Below are 21,306 nucleotides of genomic sequence, written 5' to 3' on the forward strand. Positions count from 1 at the left end.
CTTGAGTTGTTTGTATTTCTTTAAACCAATCAGAGTCGTCTTGGGCGGCGCTGAGCTCAGGATACAGTGGTGGTGGCCCTGCAGAAAAGTGTCGGGGGAGAGTTGTTTTGGTGGAACATCTGCATGTGGGGAGGCGAATCGTGGCATTTAAGTGGCCAAATCCCCAGGAAGGAGCCGAGCAGGCATGCCGCATTTCATTTGCATGATCCATAATGTCAGCATGTAGGTTGCTAGGTCTCAGATTGTTGTTGTTGTTGTTGTTTACCACTGCACCTGGCTTTTTCAAAACGCTAAAACCAAGAGGACCATGTCAATGTTATGATCAATGTGAGTACAATGTTATAACAGCTGCACGAGCGATCAGCCAAGTTGCAAAAAAAAAAAACCAACACAATTTTCCTTCGAGGTTCTCGCTCAGCTGCACTCATTGGACATGGTTTTAAGGCAAACAAGGTCAAAGTTCAAATCATTTCAACTGTGAGCAAAGAAGCAGAAAAAGCTGCCTGAGGAGGCCGACCGTGTGCAGCGTTGAGCTGTTGGCACCGCTGCTCTCTCTGTCGGAAAACAGCTCCACTTCCCTGATCTGCCCCGCTGCACGGCCTCGGCAGACAGATGGATATACGGGCCGGGGGCATGATAGACTAAACCGACTGATCAGACAGCAAAGGGAAGTGGAAATGAAAACTAATCAGACAGAGTCGGGGTCCAGTCCGGGGAAATAGGGTCAGAAAAGCTCTCACTGTTGTCGCCGCTGCCTCTTCTATGTCTCCCCGTCTCTTTTCTCACTCTCTGGCTCGCGAGTCGCTCCAATCACAGCACCTGCTTTCCCCATCATCTCTCTGTAGCCGTCCCACTCGGTGCAGAGCGAGCGCTGTGCTGTTCTACGGCCCGCTGACTTCAAACATGAGCTACTCCAGGAATGATAATGACAGAAACATGCCTGGAAAAATCGGATTGTCCTCCAAAAATACACTCCGCTCTTTGTGTTGCTGTGTGTGTGTGTGTGTGTGTGTGTGTGTGTCTCTCTCTCTCTCTCTCTCTCTCTCTCTTTCTCTCTCTCTCTCTGTAATTGGCAGGAGTCGGGTCTCAGTGCACAGAGTGATTGATGGTTGTTCTCTCCTACCTGTTTACCAGTGTTTGGATGTGATTGGCTGAGCATGAGGCAGTGATAAAAGGCTGGCTGGGCAATAACAGGTATTGTTCTATCCCAAAGAAGCACACCTGTCCCATGCCAGACCTGAGGAGTTACACACACACACACACACACACACACACGCACATGCACACACACACCAGGAGCTGAGAGACATTCCCACTGTGCTCCATTTCACATTCCTATCCTCTGACAGCATGTCTGCTTTTATATGATCATATTTAAGGTTTACAAAATAATAAATGATACCTTTAGTTTGAAAGACTTGTTTGTTTTTGTTTGCTCCCCCGCCCCCCCCCCCAAAAAAAAAACCACCCTAATCATTTTGCTGATGGTTATTGGTTGCTACGGTTTCACAGCCCACCAGGCAGATCAATCTGAGGCTCCGTCGTTGCATTTCTATTGATCCGTTTTACGACTGAATTTCTTTTAAGATAGTTTTATGTCTTCCGTGACATTTTGTGGCGTCTCGTTAGGTCACACGTCGAAGTCATATGCAGACCGAACGGAAATTTGGAGAAAGCACAGTAATCATAAACTACAATTAAATGCGTAATTTCACATTATAGACTCAGGCTCAATTGCTTTCGACTCTTTTAGTGCACAGTTCAAGTCAGAATTGCATTACATAATGACACAGTGGGCAAAAACGACATACTTACGTACCCTGGTACATCTAATGCATCATTAATGCTAAGAGTTGACATTTATTTCTGCATTATGCTGATATTTCGGTCTTTGAAAACTAATTTTCAAGCCTGTGCTCTCTTTCAGAACAAAAGTATAGACTTAAGACTTTATTTATCCCACAGTGGGGAAATTTTGTTGTCGCAGCAGCATAGAAACACAAAAAGGTGCACACAATAAGAAAAATAATTTACCAATATGTATACGTAAAATAAGATAGATAAAAAGTATTATTTTTGAAAAAAATAAGAGCAATGAATAAATACACACACACACACTATATACACAAAAAAAATAAAAATAAAAAAATAAATACAGCTGTCCCCACCTACTTGAATTCATAGTCGGTGTGTAATACATTTCTATCATCAATGAAAATTAGATTCATTGTTGACTAGAAATCAATGTGTATATTTGGTGTTTGTTATGATTTGTACACCTGTTTGGTCAAAACCGCAATTCATATAAAGTTTGGGTTTCTTGTTTCTACATAGAGGGTCACCAAAATAATTTTTTTACGGTAGCATGACATTTTTTAAAATTTTTACGACACATGCAGTTACGTTGGTGCCTTCGCCGATTGATAACCCCGTCCGTGATCTGAGCAACCTTCGTGGCCCTGTGACTGTCTTTTAGTCAGCTGCGTATTAATTGGATGAAAAAGGAAATGCGGAGCACGACATTGGACTACCTGCTGCAGTCTGATCATTTGATATCTGGAGCCATAAAGGAGAGACTGCCAATGCCAGCTTGACCCCAAATGGGCAAAATAGCTGCAGTATCATTATAGTTCATGTTATACAAAAAGTGACACACATTTAAACTCCAGTTGGACTTTAAAATGTATGTAAATTAGCAGCTCAGACTAGTCAGACATTTAAGAGCAGCACAGACGATGATCTGCTTTCAAATATGACGGTTATTAAAAGATTACCTTCGCTTCACAGCTCACAATGTTTCATGTTGAACCATCTGTCTTTGAACCTTGTTTGAGTCTTGAGATCCCCCCCCTCCCTCCCACACACACACACACACACACACACACACACACACACACACACACACACACATGCACGCACACCCTCCCCTTCACCCGATTTCTGCAGTTACATCATGCTTGTCAACATGCTGGCCACGTTACAGACAAACCTGCAAACAGGTTGAAAGTCACGTGCAGGGCTCTCACAGGAATGTTCTTGTCATGGCGGCGCGGCATCAAGGTCTCCTCGGGAATGTCACGGCGCTCCGGGCCTTCCTGCTCGCCGCTAGTCAGCATGACTGGTGGACACATAAACGGACACATTGACCATGTAAGGCTCTGGTGCCTGTATGGATCATGACTCAGTGTTGTATCTATGCCCTGATCGGGCAGACTCATGGATAAGGAATGGATTGGGAGGGCACCTGTTGTTTCCTTGATCATTTTAGGTCAGCAATTCCCAACTTGTTTGTCTCTTGTGACTCCTTAAAACAAAACTCTGTCTAAACAGTCTCTCTTACTCTTTATTTCTTCTCATACTGTTTTAATGAACACTTTTAAGAAGCCTGGATTTGTTATATTATCAGTAGTTCACAAAACATCAACGAGCATCTCGCCTCAAAATCCATTTAGTCGCTGTAATGAACCTTTTAATCATTGTGCATCATTTTAATCGGTGGATGGAGTTTGCTATGTTGTCAGGGTGTTTGTGATTTCATAATGTCTGTAATGTGGAGCTGAAGACCTAGTGTACTGCTCCAAAACCTCCAGAATGGCTACGAAGTGGACTTTGAAGGCAGACTGTGGCTCAGTTAATTGGCGGTTCGGTCCCCGGTTCCTTCGTGTCCACATGTCAAAGTGTCCGTGGCCACGACACTGAATCCCGAGTTGCTCCCGACGGCAGGCAGAACCTCGCATGGCGGCTCTGCCTCCACTGGTGTGGGAACGTGTGTTTGAGTAGGTATAAGGGAGGCAAACTGCCAAGAGCGTTGAGACCACTACGGTGATAAAGAGCTATATAAGTACAGACCGTTTACCATTGTTAAGTCAACTGCTGCTCCCATGGAAGAATCATAACCTTGAGATTTAACATCATTTTGTGTAGTTGAAATACAGTTTTTCTTCATTTGTTAAAGGACTGGTTTGACGTTTCTTGCTGAGAGTATTTACCTTCGTGTCTGCACATTAAAACTGAAGCTGGACCGAGAGTTGATTAACTCTCCACAAAGACTGCAAGGACATGGAAACAAGCTCGCCTGTCTGATTTTGAAGCATAATTATTTTGGTCACGTATTAATAAACCATCCTAATAACCGAGCAAGACTTTTGATTAGAACGCTTGTACTTCCATTGCGACCCTAATAGTCTCTTTAGTCGGTAGCGGTGAGGATTAACCCAGACCGGAGAGGAAGAACAAACTGTTTGTCCATTTATGGAGTTGGACTCGGTGAGTAAAGACTCAGCAGAGGAAGACGATGGAGTGACTTATCTAACAGCTATTTTACGGCAGCTGCGATTTACCGAAATAAAACGTATAGAATGTAGAATGTAAAATATTTGTGGTTTGCGACGAGCAAAAGATGCCATTCTCTGTGTTTGTCACACAACACCATATTTGTTCATTCACTTAGTCACCCACTGTTCCTTTGTGCTTTTAATTTGTTGTCTACTGAAGCAGATATGTAATGGAAGTGGAATTGCTCCGTTCTTCCACCTCAATTGTGATTCCCTTTCAAGGACAATGACTAATGGAACATGAGAGAGCGGGTGCCTTGCATTGATTGCCCAACAGAGAATGTACCCTCTACCATTGTCTCAGACTTTGTTTATTTCCTGACACCTTCAGGAGGAATGTACATCCGTGAGATACAACCACAACGCGGAGCATTTTACAATGGAAGCATTTGGTGCACGTCCAGACCTTCCCCCACAAGAAAGAAGAGATTAACGTGAAGCCAAATTCCTCGTCATTCTTCCATAGTTTGTCAGAGGAATCCACATTTTCCTTGAGCTAAAAACAGTTCATCTCTCCCACCATCTGCGTAATCCTCTCAGATTGGGTCCATGACATCATCGGGTGATAACAACGCTAGAGCCGACGGCTTCTTAAAGGAAAACTCCTAAACAGATTTTGGCCAAAAAATCATAACAAAGTTTAAAAGGATTTAGGAAGCTTTTGCTGTGATGTACGAATAGATTTTTTTTTCTGTGCATGAGAACATTTGGTTCTGGTTTAAAATGCTTATAGCGAACGGGTAGAGCTGGTCATGCTTGGCCCGGTATCACAGCAGAAGTTCATCTAGGGTCCTTTGTGAATGGAGAGCATCACCAGTGTTACCCATCAACTCAGCTTTTTCATCACATGCACTCAATTCTGACTTTTGCTTACAAATGGTTAAACTGTCAGTTTGCATCTACACCTCGGTTTCACTATTTCATGTTGTGATCTGCTGCGTTATGCAACTGTTCAGCAGAGTCTTCAGGCCGTCCAGCGGGAGGGTCTTTGGTGTCTTTAGAGACAATGATGGAATAAGTGGAACTGAACCAGCAGGGTCACGATTCGTCACAGGGATAAGCCACGGTCTGAACTCATCGTTACAGCCATCCGAGCTGGGAGCTTAGCTGCAAAGGGATGATCGCTTAAAGATGGAGAGGATAAGGCAACAACACAGGCAGGTATTTCTGACAAACATTTACTGTCCTGAGACCTTCAGACTGACTCCACATGATTGTTGCGTAATCTTTCACCAGCTTTGGTGACTATATCTGAATTACAAACAGCCAAAATAATTACTTTTACCCTTCATCTGACTATCGCTACACTGTCTTCTACTCATCTGGATGACGTTTCAGATGTGTGCCGGCTGTTGCGCCAATCCTCTTCACCGCTCCGGTCATTTGAAACGAGAGACTGCGAGTCACTTTGTGTCATTTCTGGTGCGAGGGCACGAAAAGTGTGTCAAGGGTTTTACACCATGCATGGAGAGGCTTTAGTCCAATGACCGCATGCCCTAAGCGAAGGGGCTAAACATAGCCGGGAGTCGAAATGAACAGCTTTGTTCAGTACTCACAAAGGTATTTGTCATCATGTATGGCCGTGACCTGCGACTCCAAAGTGAGGTGTTACTCTTAGCTTTGGCATGAAGTTAGCACACGTGTATGTGGACCTCAGCAGCTGTTGATTGTGCTGTTGGACTGTTTATATGCATGCCTGGCTGTGTGAGGTTGTCCTGTCTCTGTGGACTGTTACGTGTGTCCTCTTTACAGGTGACCCCGGGGTTGAACCTTGTTCCCGTAAGGCAGCACACTGGGCATGCTTTGCACTCTGGGCATGCTTTTCCCCCCCAGCCCCCGCATGTTTGCCATAATAAGGGCACTTTCGGAAGCTTGTTCAAGTGTCAGGTTTATTCAAGGGTCTTGGTGACTTAATCAGTATTCAGTTTCAGGCTTTCAGCTGTGTCTGAACAGCCACGATTGGATCTGACAGCACAGATATGAGATCTGAGATGTCTGACAGCTCCTGTCTTAAAGAAAGAGGCAAAAACGTAAAAGTTTAAACCATCTAGAACTAAATATGATTATTTGACATGAAGCTTGTGAGTAGCATGTCACATATTTACAGTATATCATGCGTGACATTATCACCTCAGACATTGCAGACAACCTGGGGGTAATAGCTTTGGCCGGTTTCATCTCTTTTCCTACAAATTTATAATTAAAAAAACTCCCCGGTCATAATAGAAGAAATAGAACTGGTTGCGATGCGATGACAGCTTACAGGCTTTTGACTTTATCATCACATCAGACATCAAACAGCAACATAACAGACAGACAGCAGAATGCACTCATGCCAGTCCAGAGTGCACTCTTGTTTGAGGCAGCTATGGCTGTGGGGATTTGTCGTTTTCCATAGCGAGCCCTTCTGCATGCCGCTGCTCTGTACCGGCCCCGGAGGACAGTCGAGTCAGGTAGTAATTGAGTGGATGTGGGAGGTCCTTTGATATTGAGGTCGCCGTGCGTGCATGCGACCTCGGGTGTGGGAAGATCAATTATCCCGGCAGCAGTCTTGGTTATGGGTGTGAGTGTGCATCGGTTAGTACCAGACAACATGTTAAAGAAGCAGGTGGAACAGCTATAGGAGTCTGGTATGTGTCCAAACCTCTAGGTCAAAAAACACCTCCAATTTTAATCAGGGTTGTCCTTGGTTTCTGCTGGGTTTAGGTGTTATGGTAGCAATGAGCATTTATCTGACAAAAAAAATATGCCTTCATCACATCATTTTTGAATATTTTGTTACAATATTTATTTCAGAACGCATGCTGTCTGCCAAAATAATAATGATAATAATCACTAAACACTGGAAAAACAAAGCTTATAGTGAAGCTGTAGTGGCGTAGGTGCTGTGCTGCGTTATAATAGTCAAGAAAACCCTGCTGAACCACCTGGATGTGGCTGCTTACATATTCACAGATGCAGAAAGAATACAGAATCCTATTTTTAGAAAGTTGGGCGGGTCATTGAAATATTATTTTGAGCACCAAGTGGCGGCTTGACTGTTAATCAGCGTGGCAGGCTTTTAAGAAATGCACCTGCAGAAGGACCAACGCGCAGGTGGATTATAACAATGATTAGTGAGGTACACTGCCTGTGATCTGTGGAATGCTAAACAGTTTTCCTCCAGCGGGGGCGGAGCAGACAGCAGTACATATTAGCCTTAATGGTGCAGAACCTTCAACAACTACAGAGGAAAGGAGGTTTTGGATCGCAGGCTGCTAGAATTCCAACAATGTTCCACTTCAGACTGACCACCAGGAGCTCCTGTGTTTGTATTTGTGCGTCGCTGGCATGGACTGGTGGAATGGAACAATGTTAGATCAAGTGGTAACCTTGGAATTTCTGCCTTCATCTGCTCTAAGCTTTCCCAAACCACCGCCGATGCTGCCAGAGACACCATCTTCGAGATGATAACAAAGACTCACCAGCTGTGCGAAATATTCTCCCCCAAAAGTCAACCGAGCTCCGGGAGCGCGCCCACACACAGACAGACACGTATACACATATACACACAACCTAAGGCCCAAAGCACTCAGACCCTTATAAGGTAAAATCGCAGGTTGGGTTGGAGTGAATCTGTTTTGCAGCATCCCGGCTAACTTTGGTATTTGCGGCTGGGAAAAGCATCAAGTTATGCAGAAAGGACATCCTTCAGTGTTTGTTTTCTCTGCTCCCCTATGCATCCTGTGGTTATGACTGACTGGCTGCTGGCATTACGTAAAAGCCAGACTCCGTGCTTATATATTTTTTTCCACCTCACTTTTGGTAAATGATTCAGCAGAGCCGAATGTTTTCAGAGCCCGGTTATGAGTATAAACATCGTTCCTCTTTTCTTTTTTTTTTTCTTCTTCTTCTTCTTCTTTCTCCTTTTGGGCCTGACTTTCTGATCCGTTCCACATTTGTGGTTTCCCTGCGTGTTTGTTGCACATTTTAGGCGACGTGATATTTTATGCGTTCATGCTGATGCATATTTTTGAAGCAGAGAATTATTTATTCGACAAAACCTTCCTCAGCTTTTTAGATTTGTTGTCGATTAAGTGCAAGTGTATTGTATCCGTGTGTGTGCGCATGTGTCAATATGTGTGTCGGCGCATACCTGAGCTCCCAGCTGTGTAGTTAATCATGTCCACCTACAGTCGTTGAATAAACCCTGGCAGAAACGGCGACTCACACCACAGCTATCCCACAATGCCCCCTTCTCCTCTTTTTATCACCAGTTAGTAATTATGTGCTCCAGTGGGAGGCATGCAACTCACTCACCACATGCATGCACAAACACAAACACACAGACACACACACACACACACACACACACACACACACACACACACACACACACACACACACACACACACACACACACACACACACACACACACACACACACACACACACACACAGGTACACACACAGCTTGATTAGCAAACCTAATGGGTCGCCTTGCTCTGTATTCCAAAAACATTCCATAAAGTAGAGATCCATATAATTGCTTTCTACCGTCAATACTGTGACAAGCGTTACTTCCACCGCCTTCTCTTCATCCTCTTCCATCTCCTCCTCTTCTGATCCACATGCCCCGCCCTGATCCTTTTCATCCTGATTATCCTTTTTCCTTTTGGATCTCCCGAGGCATGTACGCCTATTTTTGATGGTGCGATTGAATCGAGTGATCCATGTCGTGTCAAATGAGTTGTATCAAATAACAGAATTAATGTCCATCATCATAAAGAAAATCAGCACGGTTTTGACTCTTCATCGGCATCAAAGTAATCGAGTGATAGTTCTCTGTATATCAGTGGTTACACTGTAAAAAGGATCCATCTATTCATCCATTTTCTATACCCGCTTTGTTTTGTTCGTTATCGTGGGGGGGGGGGCTGGGCTGGAGCCTTTCCCAACTGACTTTGGGCAAAGGCAGATAGACCCTGGACAGGTCGCAGGTACAACCATTTATGCTCACATTCACACATACAGTCAATTTAGAATCACCAAGTAACCTAACATGAATGTATTTGGACTGTTAGAGGAAGTCAGAAACGCCCCAGCTGTTGCTGTGTTGCGACACTGCTAACCACTGCACCACCATGCCACCTGCACACAGGATCCCCCAAAAAAACTGAGCTTAAAAGAGAGTACCAGTACCTACCTGTGGCTGAGATTACAGCACGATTGATTTTTGCTCTCCTGATGGCTTTTCTTTTCTGTCATCTTGTTTTTTTCCCCCAAATACGCTAAGCCCGTTTGTTAGCATTAGCACGTCAGTTTAGAAAAAGCAGTTTTGCCCTCTCCATTTTCACACAAAAGTCAAGTTTTACACCGAGCTGATTAAAGTAGGTTACGCAGATATCGCCACAAAAACAGACTATATTAAATATAGATAAATATAGATAGAGATATCCACCTTTGACATGAAGATGCTGCTTCAGAAGGGATTTAAATTACAGAAAAACGAGATAGAAAAGTAGGACATCTTTGCTGTATTTATTAGAGGTGTAGGTGCAAACTGCCAGACGGGATAGATAGGGAAAGAAATCCAGTCCAAATGGGGCTTTAGTTCTGACAGTTTTCTTGCGAGGTGCAGACAGCTGCAATGTCAATATGTGTTTCTAATTGTTGTTTGCGTTTACATGAAAACAGTCTTCTAACACACACATTCTCGCAACTTTGAGTCGGTATTTCCACCTCCAGAACGTCCTGCACGCTGAAGTGAAAACACGCTCACACAGAAAAAAAAACATGTTGTTTTCACTCACAAGTGCAGCTACAGTCAAGTTTGCATAAAGCCGTGCATTCTTCGTTGGCTTAAGCTTCCATGTTGAAGCAAAGGCTCGGCCGGGGGTTATTTTCCTACCTGCTTCGCTCACCCAATGAGGTCACATCATCCAGAATCCCGAGAATGTGAAGAATGGCGAGGTTTAAGAGGCTCTGAACAGCACTATTCGTTATCAGATGGAAGGGGGCTGATGGAGAAGGGGGGAGGTCGAAACGCGATCCACTTCCATATAACGCTGAAATGAAGGAGAAGGCAAGGAGCGACACGCTTCTTCACCTATAGCTGCTCCTATAAGCTGCAGTCCACCTATAGAAGATGCTCGGACTTCACTTCAACACGCCTTCATTTACATCGTTGCTCTAAATCTGTTGTGGGCATTCTTAAGATTGTTAAAGTATCCTGGCACCGAAAGCAGGGTTCGAACCCGTCAGTGCACTCTGAATCGGTTATGCGTTGGGGATAACCTAATACAACACATAAATCAGTTGTAGGTTAAACTGGATTACTTACACGAGATCCAAAGCTCTCTGAAACTGCGCCTCACGCGAGCTACTATGACGAAAATCCACACGCCTGTCACCAATCAAATGTCTTTCTGTGCAAAAACACAGTCCCACTGTTTACTGTACAACATGGCTGCAACAAACAAGAATTTTCACGATGGATTAATCTTGTTTATTATTTTCTTGATTAATCCAATTAATTGTTTGGTCTATAAAATCAGAAAATGCTGCCATACACAACACACAAACATATTTAGTTTACTTTCAGAGAGAACAGAAAGCAGTGAGTGCTTGTTTTAAGAGAAACTCAAACCAGAGAACTTTTGGTCAAAAATGACTTAAACAATAACTGTTTTGAATTTTTTTTATCAGCTAATTGTTTGAGGTCACGCAGTCTGACCTGATATATTTTAACGAACGGTCTACAGCTCAGATGGGCACAAGTACATTTGCTTTTTAAAAAACTAGCCTCAAATCTGTAAGAGCAGGGGAATAATAATTATATCACAGGGACCCGTCAATCAAATACAAGAGATAACTCAAAGAAGTATTCCATTCGGACCAGATCGTGTCATGTCATGACATTTAACTCCCCTCTCGACTAAGGGTGGACAAGTACTGCCCAGCTTTGGTGACCTGGCGTTGCCACAAAGGGAATGGAAGTACTGATACAGACATTTAAATGTCATGTAACTGAGGAAAAGGTAGAGTTGGTGAATAGTGAGAATCAAAGTCTCATAAATGGTCCAAAACGTGTCGAGTAGATTCATATGCAGGTCTTTTGTCTGAAAGTGGTATTAGTGAAAACATTGTTATCAGAATGTATATATTTTCTCAGATCATTTAAACTCTCCTGTGACTCAGTATTGATGTCCTTGAATAATATATCGATTCACAGAATGATCAGTATGCAACACTGAAATGTGAGCCTGAGGAATGTCTGCTCTTCATATGATGCAGCAGCAGCTTGCATCACTGAACTCTGCAGGTACACGACGACAAAATGAAAGCACACCATAACGATCTGCTGGGTTTTAAACTGACCCGATGAATCTCACGATCTCTGATTGTTTTTAATGCCGTTTTTATTATCTTTAAATGTCCTCAGACGTGAAGGTTTATTATCCATAATGTATTGTAATCATTATGAAACCTGCTCTCAGGTATTTCCTGAAAGATGAGATGTCCTGTTGTCCAGAGGAGGAGCGGGGCGGATGGTTGGGGGGGGGGGGGCTGGGGTAGTCTGTATGTTTTTTTGACGGGGGCTCAGGCGGAGATGTTTGCTATTCCCTCAAGTGTCTGGAAAGTGTGCTGTTTCCATTACTGTCTGTCTCGTTTCACTGCAGCAGAGGCAATGTTTTTGTACGGAGGCCCGAGGGTAAGAGGCAAGCGCTGTGGCCTTGCGAGCCTCAGCGGTGCGAGGCGGAGGGAAGGAAGGGGGAGCGGCTGTGGCCCTCCTAGACACACACATGGGTTACATGTGGAGCTTCAAAGACATAGCTAGTCGGCCTGACTGCTGGCAGCCTGTTATCACTGACAGGAAAGCAGGAGGAGGCTGCCAAGGACCGAGTTCAAACTAGTTAGCGAGATGACTGCGGTGGCTACGTAGACAGATAAAAGGATCACTGGTCGGCTACATGTCAGACTCGCTGACAAGGCAGCAGGCAGGTGTGCTGTTTGACACAGCAAGTGCACCGTCAACCATCAAGAGACGATTTGCTTTTAACCCTCCTGTTGTCCTCGGGTCAAAATGACCCGCAGCTGTGTTCAACCAAGTTCTATTTTATTTTCATATTTTTGGGGATCATTGGTGACAAGGAGGCTGTGAGGGTTTCTTTAAAGAATGATGACCAATGATCCCAAAAAATATGAAAATATAGAAATAAAATAGAACTTGATTGAACACAGCTGCGGGTCATTTTCACAGGAGGGTAAAGGTTTTTCTTTTAGTTTGAAAGTCCTTGAAGGCCTCGAAACACAACCAGTAAAATCGGGGACATTTTTATTCAGCAGTTTATCAGCTTAGTCTCTATGATGTCATCAGTTGTACGTTTTTATAAGCTGGACCAATGGAGACTGACACGCTGCCCATCTTGGCATACAAGTATAATGACGCAGAATAAAAACTGGCATCGTTATATCACCCGCTACAACTTGAAGCAGAATTGTGAAATACTGATTTTTTTTTTTTAGGAGTTCAGTTATCTCTGCTGTCATTTTGGTCGTGTGGTGTGCAAATGACAAGTTTTAACCAAGCAACAGCCAACCCTGTGGTGAACCATTAGTTTGTGATCTGCCGTCGTGAAGCTTGGAGCTCGGAATTCGTCCGTCGCATCTTCGCCGTTCGGAGCGGTTTTGGGCCAGAAGTGACCATATTTGGACCAGTTAGAGAGGAACAAGTGGTAGATCTGATTGGAAACCAGAGGGCACTACGCCCCGCCCACCTATAGCGGAAACCTGACTGCACCACTGGCCTGTCAATCAAATAGACACCCTCTCCCCCCATAAACACAATGACTTCAGCGAACAACACAAAAGTGACTCCTGGAAAAAAAAAAATTCCGATTTTTATATTTCATGAGAGAATTTGAATGGGAGTCTATGGAGCCGGAGGCTTTTTAGAGCCAACCTCTGGTGGCACTAGGTGGTATTGCAGTTTAAAGCGCTTCAGCATTGGCCTCATTTTTCAGACCCGGAAGCCAAGTCCACTTTAAATACAGTCTATGGTTTGAGCCAAATGTAAAACTTTTCACCACAAAGGCTTTCATGCTCCAGTCGTCCTCGTCCAGTTCCTGATTTAAGTAACAATTTTGTTCATAGTTGTAACTCAAGGAGACTAGAAATCTCAACAGATTTGACTGCTGTCAGACTTTCACAACCACACAGATCTGTACAGGATCAAAAATGGGTGCAGATACATGTAGGCTTTTTTTTTTTTTAACAGTTTCTTCATGACTCAGATGATTTGATGTGGAACTTTCAGACAGCAGTGATCCCTGGTACTTTTCTGTTGACAGCAGAGGCAGCTGCACTTACTTTCACTACTATCGCCTGCACGTGTACTCAGCTTAATTGCTGCTGAAGTAGCTTCAATAGCAACTATTGACTCAGACAAAAAGTGAGTCAGAATTGACTCAACAGTTACGGGCTCCAGGAAAAGTTGTCTCTCACAGGCAGAGATCAGATTTCTATCAGCAACATACGAGAAAATTGTCACTGCCATGCAGTGTGCCATGCAACATGTACTTTTCTTAAAGTGCAACAAGCCAGCATATTCATATTTTCAATATTTAGTGTAACATATGGTTACAGTGCAGCCACAGCAACAGCTGTCTGGAAACAAACCCAAAGCATTACAGAGGTTTACCTGCGTGCAAATGATGCTATGTCTAAACGTTAAAAAAATGACTCAGTCACTTTGGCTGCACTCAGATCTGTGTGTTTTTATAGCGAAGGCCTGCTTAGTTCTTTTAACACATCATCATGCAAAGTTAGCTCCCTCACTGCTAAATCCCTGCAGGATGCTTAATTCCACATGGTTTTCTTCTATTATACTTGAAAGGCAGATCTCTGGATCCGGCCCTGCTGGTTAACATTAGCACCTGACCTCTTGTTGCATGCCGAAAAGAGGAAAAAAAAATCTTTCTGGGAAAGCCCTTCATTAACATTTATGGGAAACCTTTTGGCCCATCTTGTTTTGTTTTTTTTCCTTTCAAGATTAAAACACATACTCCTTTTCCTCATTTTTCCATACCAGCCCCTCCCATACGTCAAACTTTCGCATGGCTGTTTTGGGAAATCCCTCATAATGGGCAGTTAGTCTGTACTTTGCCTGGCAAACTCAAATTTTTTTCCTCCTCTGGATCAAATCCATCGCATTCTTTGGAAAGTGTGGGTGTAGCTGTGTGGTATGATGGTGTTTTCTTTCTGCTGAACGCACTGTGTTTCCAGGCTCTCTTTAGCATTCTGGACAGAGCGAAGAGGAACAGCCGCTGGAACACCTCAACAATGAAGAGAATGCAGATATGGAAAGACTTCAACAGATTTTCTTGCGATCTGGACAGTGTGTGTTGCTTCAAAACATCATATACTGTGGTTATATACGCTCGCAGCCAAAGTCTTGTATTCAGAATGTCAACAGCATTAACAAAACCTAGTTTCAAAGAACGCTGTGGGAGGATTTCTTAGTGGGAACAGCTCTTGTCATATCTAGTGAGGCTTAAATTATCGGACTCCCCTCATCCTCCCTGCTCACGTCTCTGTGGTTTTCCTGACCTCTCAGCTGGGGCTTCCTCTCGCTCCCAGCAACCCGGCACCATATCCTAAGAGGACTCCCTGCGTGGGAGGGTAGAGAGACAGAGAGAGAGAGAGAGAGAGAGAGGGGGAAGCCTTCAACAACAACTTGACTCACTCAAACTCTCCGCCTCTTTTCTCGACCCTTCGTGTTGCTCTGGACTCCCAAAGCACCAAACACATTTCTCCTCCACCGGAGAAGGCCGTGGTATGTCGGGCTCCGGGCCACATAAATCCAGACAAAACCCTCGCAGAGAGTGTTTGGTCGGACATTCCGTCCTGTGGCACACCTTTGGGCCTCACAAATGTTGAAACAGCTCAGATATGTGGGAGCTCTGGGTATTTTTACTTTGGCTTTCCAAGGGGCCTCAACCCGTAGAAGTAAAACAAACGCAATGGGGATTCCTACTCAAATCATCTCAATTGAATCATCTTCGGTACACGTGATGCCAAGTTTGGATTGTGCGAGGGTAATAAGCGTCGGTTAACCGCAGCGCTCGGAAATCCTGACAGGTTATGGGAAATAACTTCGGGTGACAGTTGTCAGACGTTCCAATTTCCATTCAACTTTTGGTCCTCGACCATATGTACTTCCACAAAACCTCCCTCGCACACGTCTACTGTAGCCCGTTAGTAATACACCAGTTCATTGTTTCCGAATGTCAATCAGAATGTTTAAATGTTCAACAACAGTTTCTAGAAAGTTTTCGAGCTGACAGTTACTGTCCAACTTGTTAAAGGACCACACCGCGTTGCTACTTAAAGGGTTGTTTCACCCAAACTCTGGTACATATTTTCTCATGTCTTCTTGTAGAGAAGTTCCTTATCCTGATCAAGAGGTTGTCATTTATTGTACGGTTTGTAAAGTCCCATATAGCTTTTTTTTTTTTTTTTTTTAATTTATTTTGGACTATCTGACTGAAATTGAGTGTTGTAGTATGACGCCATACAAACAGTTTTGGTTGTATTTGGTTGGGTATTCCTATCTGAGGTTTCTGCCACCACTCTAACACAATACAGATTAATGGAATTTGTTTGTGGGGTCACAATATTAGAAAATTATATTTTAGAAAATGCAGCACCAGCTCTTCTTCTCAGAGATGTTTCCCCTCTGCTCATGATAATCCAATCCACACATCAACAGCTTTCATAGGGACTACTTCTTATAATTCCACTGAGAACAGTGAGTTCTGTGGATCATCTGCAGTCACGCTTGTTTGCTTTCTGGAGAGAAACTATGTTTTTTACGAAAAACGTGCCAAGAATCATGCCAAAAAAACTTAATGAACCATAATTCACTGGTTTGGGTACCACTGGTAAGAAATGTATTTTTCATATTTGAGGAAATTCATTCTTAAACTACAAATCATGCATTCGCGACATCTTGTTGGCCATTTATACAGTTGTTGTTTTTTTATGCATTTTCCCTGTTTTCCAAACCTTCTTTGTTTTCCATTCATATCTGTACAATATGAAAGTTGATTAACTGACTGGTGTCTGTTTGAAAAGGGCTGAATCCCATTATTTAATAATGATGGTAAAATTTGAACATAAAAAAGGTGGACTTGGTGCTTAGTGTGATGGATTACACAAACCAAGAATGACTCAAGGACTTTCTGCTAAGTTGTTTTCATATTGTTAAAAACTGAGTGGAAAATAATGGATGGCTTGAATAGCAGGAAAATACGTGTATACTAATTTATCATGGCCTGGTTTACATAGTCTTCAGCAGTAGTTAAAATATGCCTGTCAAATGATTTGGACTTAATGTGCTAACACATGTAACGCCTCTGAAATTGTCCTTTAAGTACACACTATGGACACTACAGTCCTATACGGCCCTCTGTAACACACACACAGGCTTTATACTCCCACTGTAGCACATGGAGTGATTGACACAATGTGCTCACCTTGAACTCCCACCCTTCACTGGAGATGTGGGTGGTCCCATGTCTGTCAGCCCAGGTAGGCCAAAGGTGACAGCGGGTAGGGTTTCCCACTCGGGTTTCCCTTGAGGAAAAAGAAATGGGCCATACAGCTTCTTTTCTCCGTGCGTTCTCAGCATGAGCAGCTCCGAGTTACCTGTGCTCGCTATAACGTTGAAGTATTTGAACTGTCTTGTGAAGGTTAAGGAGTAGTAATACAAGAGTGTCAGTTTATCAGAGAAAAGCTGAGGAGCTTTAAAGCTTGCGATGTTAGAGGAGAGTGGAACGACCTCTAACCGACTTAGCACTCACAGTTCTTACGTTAGACTTCCTATCTTTGGAATATTTCACTTTTTTTCCAATTGATGTCATTCAGCGCTGGAGCTCTGGGTTGTAAAAGCAGTTTATGGGCGTTACTTGTTGGTGGTATCGTACAGAGTGACCTGCAGGACAATGCATGCTGTTCCTCTCGAGTACAAACAGCCTCTGCTGACGTCTAAACCAGCAGAAGTTTTAAGATTTTTCAGAATTCAGAATACAGTTTGTGATGTGTAATAAATACCCCCCCCCCCCCCGCGTAGATTTTTGATAAGTTTTATCAGACCCGTGTGGCCAGTCAAGGGTGAACATATTTCTCCATGAGGTGTGTGAGTTTATTGGCTTTCCCCTCTTGTTTGGTTATAGAGGTCCAATCTGTGGGGGTCAAACCCAATAAACATGGAGGAGTCGGTGCCAACTGGAGATGTATTTACCGTAGCTCCCCCTCTTGTTTTCCCCCACGGGCGGACACTCGCGTCCGTTCGTGACCGAGCGCCTCCTTCCCTGTGCTGTCCAACAGTTCCCAGCCTGCAGCTCTCCTGTATTTGTGGAGCCATCACAGTGAGAGGTAGGCAGCAGACACATTCTCCCCAGCCCTGCTGATTGGGCCGAGCCCTTTATTTGCTCTGGGACAGACACTGGACTCGTCAAACAGACTCATATTTCAGTTTAGTTTTGTAGTACGCCGCTCTGCTTTCGGCATCTATCTACGTGAGCGTGCTCTGTGACCAGCAAGGTGTCACGGTACAAAATGTTAGTTCAGTCAGTTTCCTTTTAGAGGTTTACTCCTCTTGAACTACATATTTGACAGGCTTCCAATTCCTCTGATGCATTGACTGTCCGGCCCAGAAAATGGGTCCAGCCCTTGTTTTCTGATAGCAGATAATTTCAGAGGTGAAGAGTGTTATCTAAGAGTGATTCTGCAAGCTTCATTCAACTCCTTGATCTGTAATCAGTTCTGGATATTTCCCGGATTCAATCATGATCAGTGACGCAGCACAAATCTTTGTAAGATCATCTTAGCTTTACAATTCATCTGGAAAAACGATCCCTGAGTCTTCGCTGATTATTTTTTCCTATAATAATCTTTGGTTAAAGCTAAATACATCTTCAGTTTCTTGGAAGATTGCCTTTTGTGTCATCCCAAATTGAGACGCTGAAAAATTTGTGAATTAGACATAATTTTGGCTTCTATTTGGTTTTTCTACTTAAAAATAATAATATATGATGAACAGACACCACAGAATTAATAGAAAACTAATTACAGCAAAGATTTCTGTTTAATGAGTCTCTAGTCAGGCACTCACACCTTTTATGTGTAATCACATGAGTAGTGCAGCAGCCTTTCTCTGCTCCCTGAAATGTAATTTTGCTTTCGTGCACCACATGCATACACAAAGCTGAAAACACCCCATTTATCAATTAGACATAATGCCCTTCACTCCTACTCGCTCTCTTTGTGCTTTTGTGGCCTTGCTGCTATCTCCCTCCATTCAGATGGTTGTAAATGTGCCCAGGCAGGACCTACAGTGTGGCATTCTTCCTCCTCGGAGCCCTGATATCCCGAGAGCCCCAAGCCAAAGCGGGTCCGACTGCGCAGTCGGTTTGGCTGAAGTAGCTCTTTTTTACCGAGGCAGGCTGCCAGATCCTTGTGGTCGGTGTGGTGCGCGGGTCTCCAGATCTGCTACTGTTAACTGTGCACGCCTTCACATTGACCTACTTCTCAACATTTATGTAATTCTAAAGCTGCTGGGGGGGACGGGGACGGGGGGCGTCATGACTTGGTTAACCGCAGGTATGTTCCAAAATACACCGAGGATTTGTATGGATAGCGCGGGGACAAGCCGTGGAGGGTTTGTTTTCTCTTGACTGCTACTAAATGAGTTGTTGTCACTTCATACTATCATTACAAGCTGTGACAGTGCTAACCCTCGGAGCTAGCTGCCTTTAGGAATGTCCCATTTGACCACCATGACAGCATCAGCTCGGGCCCTTTTTTTTTTCTTTTTTTTTTTTTTCCATGTGTGCACCCAACTGAGTGACTCATGTTTGAGTGCGTTGTGCGTCCTCTGGGATTACTGTTCCTGCAGGACAGATCGGATAAATCATTAAGTTTGTTTTTCTGATATCAGAACTTCATGTTCTTTTTTTTTTTACGTGCATCTTCTGTGTGTTTGTGTGTGTGTGTGTGTGTGTGTGTGTGTGTGTGTGTGTGTGTGTGTGTGTGTGTGTGTGCAATGGAGTGTAACAATAGCCTTGTCCCAACCATTACAGCTTCTGTAGACAGCGGCAGTTTATTCAAACCTTCAGCCGCTCTTTCTAAAAAAAGAGTTCAGTGAAACTTGCAAACTTTTAACAAATCTATAATTTGGCCATTTAGTCAAACTTAAGCAAACCCCTCAGCAAACCAACTGAATCATCTTTCTGACATGATGTCAGAGACTTAATACCCGAGAGATTGCGATAGCCTTACCCACGTAGCTGTTGCATAGCTAATGAGGCCTGTGCATTCATTTTATATTCCGCTCGGTCGATTGCCCTGAAATGCGGTCATTATTCCCACTTTGCACTCCAGAGGTCTTTGAACTTTTCTCTGCATTAGCCCTCTGCTATCTGTTACAATCATCATCTGTGTCCAGCCAAAGCTTCAGCTATGACGCACAAGGCTCACTCTTCAAACTTGTGTCCGTGTGCCACTACGAGCGAGTCGCTTTTTTCTTTTCTTTTGTTTTTGTTTTTACGATCAGCAACTGTAAACAGTAGCTGTTGATTGATGAAGGTGGATCAGAAAGTTCTTTGACGTGTACATTACATTACATTTCATTTAGCTGACGCTTTCATGCAAAGCGACTTACAATAAGTACGGAGCAGGGGGAACATATTGCCTTCGTACTTAAGCATTCCAAGTTATGTCGCATGATCAACATCCGAGTTACATCATTTTTTTTTTTGGTCACCACTAGTACATGCGCATTTTCGGAGCTGAAACCTGCGCAGAGACCGCACACACAAGTTTGGCACTCATGAAAGTGCCATCGCGCCATTTCTCGAGTCGTTTGTACCGAATGTTTTTCCTCACCCACGTCACATTAGAAGTCGGTGTTGACCATCTGACCCTGCTGGACGAATGCACGTTGCACAACTCCTGACCTGATGTGCCTTTTTTGTTCTTGGACAGTGACGTTCTAGCCCCTCTTGAACCACAAACACCTCGCCCGGCTCGTTGCTTCAGTCCAGTAGGTTTTCTGAAGCATTTCCGTTGCAGATTTCCTGAGTTGAACACATCATTTTACGTGCGCGTTTTGTCAAGTCCATATTGAAATCACATAAGTGCACATACCAGTGACCACAAAAACAAGTATAACTTAGGTGCTGAGGTTGATCGGGTGACGTGATTTTGAATATTTACTCACAAAGGTTACAGCTTTCATCTACTCAGATTGGCGCCTAACAGGAGCCATCTCTGAACTTTTTAATCCACCCTCATTTTATTCCTAAAATTAAGTCCTTTCAGGTGCTCAAAGAATCCTTAAAGCTGCACTAGTCATTATTTTTATGCTGCAGATCGAATTACTTTGTGATTCTCTGCCTCGGCTGATTCCCTCAGCTCATTGTTTTTGTGTTTCGTGGGTCTACTCACAGCTTTCATTAGGCAGCTTTACAGCTGCAGCAGGGGAGCACTTACCTGCAAGAGACACATCTTTCTTGCAAACCGAAAAAACAAACCTTAAATAAAAAAAAAACATTTTGGACCTAAATTCCATCAGTTTGTCAGGAACACAACTCCTGGATGTGTGAATAGGATACTGTTTGCTCACATGTTTGCCTTTGACAAACTTTATAAATTGCTAATATGTCACTGTGGTGTTTGCGTCTTGTTACGCTGCCCCCAATAGTCAAAAATGAACGAATACAAGTTGATGAACTGCCTTTACCTGTTGTCCATTATGCCTAATTTAAATTGGTTCCGTGAATCTGTAATATGTAAAATGTGCCAGTTTTTTTCTTGTACTTTATAAAATGCTAGTTAACTAACTAACATTCAGAGAGGTTAACCTTTGTGTGTGTGAGGCTCACAGGAATGCTGCATCCCCATTATACTGGAGCGTGGGACTCTGTTG

The 21,306-nt window shown here is 43.5% G+C and overlaps 1 protein-coding gene across 4 annotated transcripts in view; it reads left to right on the forward strand.

Annotated features, from left to right (window-relative positions):
* ddah1 (dimethylarginine dimethylaminohydrolase 1) overlaps positions 1-21,306 on the forward strand; it is a 77,092-nt gene that overhangs the window by 31,902 nt on the left and 23,884 nt on the right. The window contains exon 1 of one of the 4 annotated variants that reach the window (XM_069153108.1): positions 5,464-5,495. The exons of the other annotated variants lie outside the window; for them this stretch is intronic. Within the exon in view, the coding sequence (XP_069009209.1) occupies positions 5,466-5,495 (30 nt within the window). The 5' untranslated portion in view covers positions 5,464-5,465. Of the gene's footprint in view, positions 1-5,463; positions 5,496-21,306 lie in introns of those variants that run through there. 4 annotated transcript variants of the gene reach the window in all.

Source organism: Embiotoca jacksoni, unplaced genomic scaffold (genome assembly GCF_022577435.1).
Source record: "Embiotoca jacksoni isolate LCO1_2020_lvr unplaced genomic scaffold, fEmbJac1.0.p SCAF_19, whole genome shotgun sequence".
In the NCBI taxonomy this organism is placed as follows: Eukaryota; Metazoa; Chordata; class Actinopteri; family Embiotocidae; genus Embiotoca; species Embiotoca jacksoni.